At 37.7% G+C, this 7879-nt stretch overlaps 1 protein-coding gene across 1 annotated transcript; it reads left to right on the top strand.

Annotated features, from left to right (window-relative positions):
- Positions 1-398: 398 nt before the first annotated feature.
- Positions 399-1321, top strand: LOC128186592 (uncharacterized protein K02A2.6-like). Its single transcript, XM_052856420.1, has 2 exons — positions 399-814; positions 871-1321. Exons 1-2 carry the CDS (start codon positions 399-401, stop codon positions 1319-1321), a joined length of 867 nt encoding a protein of 288 aa, XP_052712380.1.
- The last annotated feature ends 6558 nt before the right edge of the window (positions 1322-7879 follow it).

Raw genomic sequence — 7879 nt, 5'->3', positions numbered from 1 at the left:
AAGGCAAGGATATGGCAGCAGCCGATGCATTGTCTAGAGCTTACTTACCGAACGATGAACCAGACCTTCAGATAGCTGATGTAAAAGCTTTCGAATTATTATTCGTCAGCAGGGAAAGACAAGAAAATATTACAGAGCGCACCCTTAATGAGCTACAAGGTTTATACACTGTTATCATAAATGGTTTGCCTGACACGCAGAATGAAACTTCAGTCAGTGTGCGGGACTACTGGACACCTCGTAGTGAACTCTCTGTAATGGATTGGGTAATATTTAAAGGCATGCGCATAGTTATTCCACCTACTCTTTGATCATATATGCTCAATATAATACACAAGTCTCACCTCGGAATTGTAAAATGTAAGCAGCGTGCCCGCGAAGTGATGTACTAGCCTGGAATGAACTCCCAGATCAAGCAGCTTGTTAAAGACAGTGAAAAGTGTGCCACGTTCCAGAACACGCCACCACCAGAATCCTTAAAACCAACACCAGTTCCAGACCTATCGTATGCTGTAGTGGGGTGTGACTTATTCGACTTTGAGTCAAAGAAGTACCTCGTGGTAGTGGACTATTTTTCTAAGTATATTGATTGTATGGAGCTACAGTCTCAGTCATCATTTTCTACAATTGAAACTTTGAAATGTATATTTGGAACCCATGGAATTCCAAAGGAGATCCGATCTGATAACGGACCACAATTCAGTTTATATGAATTCCGAAATTTCTGCAATGAATCAGACATATCATCTAACATGTTACGTCTAGTCCACACCTTCAAAGCTCAAACGGTGCAGCTGAGCACGCAGTCCAAACTGTAAAGCGTCTATGGAGAAAGTCAGTAGATAAACAGCTTGCTCTTCTTGATTATAGGACGACACCACTAGAGGAAGTGGATCTATCTCCATCACAACTTCTCATGGGAAGGAGGCCACGCAATACATTACCTGCAGCATCAGATATTCTGCGACCAAAGAGCCAAAATCTTGAAAGTATGAAGCAGAGTCTACAGTCAGGCAAGGACAAGCAAAAAGCCAGTTCCGACAACAAATGCAACAACAAGGAGCTGTTGCCGCTCTATCCAACCGACCCGGTACGAGTCATGCCACAGCAGGGAAAGAAAGAATGGATCCCTGGAGTGATTGTACGTCATCATGAAGCGCCGAGATCATATACGGTGCAAGTTGGAAGTCGACAGCTGCGTCGAAATCTGAAACACCTTAGACACACAAAGAAAATGAAACAATTGATGACCAACCGGATGATGGAAGGCTTCATGTCGAAAGTCCGCCCAAAGAAAGTTCACAAGAACCTACCAGTTTGACTCAAGCTACCACCAACAAAACGGAAAACTCGGACGACACTCAACAAGCCTCTACTAGCATTACTCCGAAGCCAAACACCACACTAGATCAGGGAGAGGTGTTGTTCCACCGAAAAAGTTAGATTTGTGAGGTGAATGTGAAAGAACAATTTAACTAAGTGAATGTAATTTCATATGATTATGTTTTATTTTGCATACAGGTCAGCAACCTTACTTTATGCATTCAATTTCTATTTCAAAGATAATTGACTAGTTAAACCATGTGGACATTACTGCTAGCCAGCTACTTAGTAAAATTAACTGATACTTTCTGTTCAAGTAACATGTGAACACATTTAAACTATAATTGTTTTTTTTTATTATGTGCATATTATCTGATCGGGTTCGGGATCCGAACACGTGTTCAGAATAAAGTCGCCATCTTTTTGTCTAGTACAAAACAGGATCAGCACTCCTTCTACAATTTGCAAAGTTAGTAAATTAGGTTAACATTATAAATAATTTATGAGAGAACAACATTTTATATACCCCCCTCCTCCACGAAAAACCCAATAATACTAGATGGCTTGTATATCCATTTAATATAATAACATGTATATGGATGTATGAATAAAGACCAAGACCCTATGAAAGGGTAAAATGCCCCCATCCCCAATCCGGAATTATATCCGGGGTTCACGCACGCACGTGATGAAGTTATACTCTGAACAATGATCAATTTACCTGGCTGTGTTTCTTCAAATGGTGCGATCAAATGGGACGCAGTGGTTTCTTCGCTTTTTTCAACTGTTCTTTTCTTTGACACGTGTCGCATTTACTAGTAAAAGTTATTCACATCATTAAATGACCCCGCCCAGGAATATCGGGAACGCAGCTTCTGCCACTTACAAATACTATTTCTTATTATTTTCATCATAAAATATTTTAATAATGAAATTAAACTCTGGCATATGAACCACATGATTAATGCGTAATGATCGGAGGAAAGTATCTTAACAGGCACGTACCATTTGCAGGAGCAAGGGAGGGCAGGGAGGGGGAGGGGAGCTGCCACCGTTTAGGCGCAGCAAATATTTTTCTTAAGTTTGCAGTGGCTTCGAAAGCAAATTGAAAGTGGGGGGGGGGGGGGGCTATACATATCATCAAAAATCTTCACAAGAGGGGGGATGTAAACCTATAACTCTGAAAAAAATCTCAGCTACTTAAATTTTTTCCCCAAATAATGAAATTCCTAATCCGTGGGATTTAAAGGTAATTTTAGGAACAGTTATGTTTGCTGCCAGAAAAAGTGGGGGGTTGGCCCCTCCCTGCCTGATGCTATGTGCCTGTAGTGGGGATGGGGGGAGCTAAGCCTTCCCTTGCCCCCTCCGGTTCCGACGCCTATGCTTGTCAAGTATTTTTGGGATACTTGCAAACTAACGTCTTGTTGATTCCGAGGTGGCCTCCATGTGGTTGAGCATGAATGTTTTGTAGAATGGCTACCTTTTCCTTTTCTGCGCCACTACTCTTAGTTTTTTTTTCTTTAGAGCTGTAGAAAAGGACACCGTTTCTTACTTAAAACTTTTTACAATCTCTTCTAAAGTTTCTTTTCTTGGTCTCCGACTTCTTGATTCTTTTTGGATAAATTCCTCTTTGTATATAATTTTTCACCTCGAGAACGCGTTTGCTTTCCATCGTTTCGGATAGCAAAATGACAGATTTGGGTTGTTGCGGCAGTCAACAGTCGCATGTTTCTCTTTGATCTCTCTTTGAGGGGTTGGCCCCTCCCTGCCTGATGCTATGTGCCTGTAGTGTGGATGGGGGGAGCTAAGCCTTCCCTTGCCCCCTCCGGTTCCGACGCCTATGCTTGTCAAGTATTTTTGGGATACTTGCAAACTAACGTCTTGTTGATTCCGAGGTGGCCTCCATTTGGTTGAGCATGAATGTTTTGTAAAATGGCTACCTTTTCCTTTTCTGCCACTTCCCTTAGTTCTTTTTCTTTAGAGCTGTAGAAAAGGACACCGTTTCTTACTTAAAACTTTTTACAATCTCTTCTAAAGTTTCTTTTCTTGGTCTCCGACTTCTTGATTCTTTTTGGATAGATCCACTTTGTATATAATTTTTCACTTCGAGAACGCGTTTGCTTTCCATCGTTTCGGATAGCAAAATGACAGATTTGGGTTGTTGCGGCAGTCAACAGTCGCATGTTTCTCTTTGATCTCTCTGCAGGACCGAAATCAGTGTAGGCTGGTCAATACTTCTTCGCCTTTGATATTAACAATTGAAATAAACCGTAATCGCTGCAACTCTTTTGATTTAGCGCAATTTTCTTCAGAGGACGTTATGTTTTTCCAGAGAGAGAGAGAGAGAGAGAGAGAGAGAATATTTTTTCGGAGTGAATGGGGTTAAATATTAGGAAAACTTATGTGCTTATCATAGGAGCTGACTACAACCTAAATTCATTTGTGTAAGTGGGGCCCCTTGAGGGGTTATTTGGTTCATTTTAAACTGAACCGAAATTGGTAAACCATTAATAGATTATCGAGAAAGTGATTATGTGTTCCGTTTAGAGAGTCCTTTTTACCTCGTATACCATGATGATCGTAGTCGGGCGAAGATCTTGTAGTTTTTAGCACGTGTCAATTACTGTCAATCAAAATCCACGTGGTACAAATAAACGATATAAGATTTTTAAGAAATTAATTTAATTTCTACCCATGTTATACGATATATCATAACTTGGGGCAGTTTACGCTTTATAAATCGCGAAGCGGTTTATAAAGAAGCGTAAACTGTTCCAAGTTATGTTATACTCGTATAACAAAGGTAAAAATTTAATTTATTCCTTATAATTTAATTTTCTACTATTTAAATTAGATATTAAGGCCCATTAATTAGTTGAAATATGTTAATTTTTACAAAATTTAATTGTAACGTCAAGCGGATTTATACGCGTGTGACGTAGGCAAGTTATGTTACACGATATACATGAATGTGTTTACCCAATCAAATGAGGCGTTACAATCAGAATTAAATTATTCCGGTTTGTACGACTCTTAAATTTCCGGAAGCTCATATCTACATTAATTAGGTACGTGAAAGGGATTTTTTTCTATTTCAACTGTTACAATCAACGTTATTTATTATTTCCTAACGAAACAATGGGTAAATCAGAAGTTATCCACACTGTTTTCAGCTGTACTGTCTCTTTAAATTATACAGACGATACAGTATTGAGATGAAAAAAACCGTATGACTGACGACATTCAAAATTAAAATACCTTAAACATTAAAATACTCGGTACCTAGTGAAACTAGTATTTTAAGCAATGCAATTTTGTTTACGTGAGCATTACTTGGCAGTTGTTCATTCCTGCAGCTATATACATATGATCTGAATAGAGAGCTCTAGATGGTGCCTGGTTTGATATTCCGATTATAAATTGGGACTATAGTCTGTCGATCCCAAAATATACATGAAGCACATTTGGACGATTTATATAAAAAAAATACACATACCTGTAAAAGGTGCAATTGAAATAGATAAAACGGGAAATATCCAACAAAACTTCATTGACACATTATCATTTGTTAATCGGAGAAATTCTCAGGATCGAAAACCGATTTCTTACGGAGATTTATAATGGAAAATGTTGACATCTTTTCTCTATTTGGAAGTCACTAAGAAGACCTTGCACAATTTTTCAACGTTATAATCTGAGTCTGTTGAAATGCAAAACCCCGTAGACTTCTTTGGTTTGAACATATTTTATTGTATATATAATATACAAAGGGTTCGAACACAAGTTCTTGCAACTTACTAGGTTCTCACCCAATTTTAAGTAATTTGCAATTGTCATAAAACATGGTATATACATATATATATTGAAAAAATGGTAACGAACAAAATACATGTAGTATACTTATATGAATATGCGAGAATTGATTCTAAAGTTCTGCACAGCTGTGAAAATTCTAACATTAGTTTGATAATCTCGGTTGTCATTACCCCATAGTAAAGGTAATGCGAATCTATAATACCTAAATTTGGTATTTGGAAAAGTTCATTAAATAAGGTATTCCTTGCATCAGAAAATAGTTTGCAAACAAATAAAAAATGATATAAATCTTCTTTCTTTCCACATATGCAATTTGGAGAATCAAAAATATTTCTTCTGTGTAAATCATAATTTAGTAAACAATTGTGTCTTAATTTTGTATGAATGATGTTACATGTAGCTACTCTTTTACCATGAAGAAAATATTTAGGAACTTTTGAATCACTGCTATTATTAGAGATGCTTCTTTGAAACTGGCGGATGGATGTTGATTTTTTAATATTCGAATTTAATGATTTCCATTTGTCTATAGCATCTAGAATAAATAATTTTTAGCTCACCTGAGCCAAAGGCTCAAGTGAGCTTTTCTGATCACAATTTGTCCGTTGTCTGTCGTTGTCGTCGTTGTCGTCGTTGTCGTTGTTAACTTTTCACATTTTCATCTTCTTCTCAAGAACCACTGGACAGATTTCAACCAAATTTGGCACAAAGCACCACTAGGTGAAGGGGATTCAAGTTTGTTCAAATGAAGTGCCACGCCCTTTTTAAAGGGGAGATAATTGAGAATTATTAAAAATTTGTTGGTATTTTTCAAAAATCTTCTTCTCAAAAACTATTCAGCCGGAAAAGCTTAAACTTGTGTGGAGGCATCCTCAGGTAGTGTAGATTCACGTTTGTTCAAATCATGGTCCCCGGGGGTAGAGAGGGCCACAAGAGGGGGATCAAGTTTTACATAGGAATATATAGAGAAAATCTTTAAAAATCTTCTTCTCAAAAACTATCAGGCCAGAAAAGCTCAAATTAAAATGGGAGCATCCTCAGGTAGTGTAGATTCAAGTTTGTTCAAATCATGGTTCCCGGGGGTAGGGTGGGGCCACAATTGGGGGATCAAGTTGTATATAGGAATATATGGAGAAAATCTTTAAAAATCTTCTCAAAAACTATTAGGCCAAAAAAGGTCAAATTTAAATGGAAGCATCCTCAGGTAGTGTAGATTCAAAATTGTTCAAATCATGGTCCCCGGGGGTAGGCTGGGGCCACAATTGGGGGATCAAGTTTTACATAGGAATATATAGAGAAAATCTTTAAGAATCTTCTTCTCAAAAACTATTAGGCCAGAAAAGCTCAAATTAAATTGGAAGCATGCTCAGGAAATTTAGATTTAAGTTTGTTCAAATCATGGTCCCCGGGGGTAGGATGGGGCCACAATTGGGGGATCAAGTTTTACATAGGAATATATAGAGAAAATATTTAAAAATCTTCTTCTCAAAAACTACTAGGCCAGGAAAGCTCAACTTTGAGTGGAAGAATCCGCAGGTAGTGTAGATTCAAGTTTGTTTAAATCATGGTTCCCGGGGGTAGGGTGGGGCCACAGTAGGGGGATCATGTTTTAAATAGGAATATATAGAGAAAATCTTTAAAAATCTTCTTCTCAAAAACTATTTGGCCAGAAAAGCTCAAATTAAAATGGGAGCATCCTCAGGTAGTGTAGATTTAAGTCTGTTCAAATCATGATCCCCGGGGGTAGGGTGGGGCCACAATTGGGGGATCAGGTTTTACATAGGAATATATATAGAGAAAATCTTTAAAAATCTTATTCTCAAAATCTATTCGGCCAGATAAGCTCAAATTAAAAAGGAAGCATCCTCAGGTAGTGTAGATTCACGCTTCTTCAAATCATAGTCCCCGGGGGTAGGGTGGGGCCACAATTGGGGGATCAATTTTTACATAAGAGTATATAGAGAAAATCTTTTAAAAAATTTCTTTTAATAACTATTTGGCCAAGAAATCTCAAATTGGCATGTAACCATCCTCAGATAATGTAGATTCAAGTTTGTTCAAATCATGGTCCCTGGGGGTAGGGCGGGGCCACAATGGGGGATACCTTTTTATATATAGAGAAAATCTTTAAAAGTCTTCTTCTCAAAAGTATTAGGCCAGGAAAGCCCAAATTTGAGTGGAGGCATCCCTAGATCATATAGATTCAAGTTTGTTTAAATAATAGTCCAGGGGTAGGGTGAGGCCACAATGGGGGATGAAATTTTACTTAGTAATATATAGAGAAATTCTTTCAAAATCTTCTTTTTAAAGACTATTTGGCCAGAAAAGCTTAAACTTGTGTAGAGGCATCCTCGGGTAGTGTAAATTCAAGTTTGCAAAATCACTAGTGGTAGGGCGGGACCGTGATGGCGGTTTGAATTTTTACATAGGAATATATAGAGAAAATCTTTAAAAATATTCTGGGAAAGTTTTTGGTCCAAAACTCAGTACTTAGTGTGAAAGCACAGGTTATGAGATTAAAGGTAGATTTAATTTTGATGAAACCATGATTCCCTAGAGAATAGTGGGGCCACGAAGGGGGGGGGGGGTATATAGGAATAGAAAAAAATATTAGAGGTACAACAACAAAAGGGGCTTGGTATTTACCAAAAAATTAGAGGTGGATAAAAATTGGCAGATTTTCAATTTTTTTTAGCAAGATCTACTGTACTCAGTTGTCAAGATATTTTGATACTGTAAT

Source organism: Crassostrea angulata, chromosome 6, assembly GCF_025612915.1.
Source record: "Crassostrea angulata isolate pt1a10 chromosome 6, ASM2561291v2, whole genome shotgun sequence".
NCBI classification, from domain to species: domain Eukaryota; kingdom Metazoa; phylum Mollusca; class Bivalvia; order Ostreida; family Ostreidae; genus Magallana; species Magallana angulata.
This window is presented reverse-complemented; position numbering and strand designations above follow the sequence as displayed.

Coding starts and splice junctions, on each gene's coding strand:
- LOC128186592 (XM_052856420.1), top strand. CDS start 399: ATGAACTCCCAGATCAAGCAGCTTGTTAAAGACAGTGAAAAGTGTGCC. Junction 815..870: donor CTGAGCACGCAGTCCAAACT/GTAAAGCGTCTA, acceptor TCTTGATTATAG/GACGACACCACTAGAGGAAG.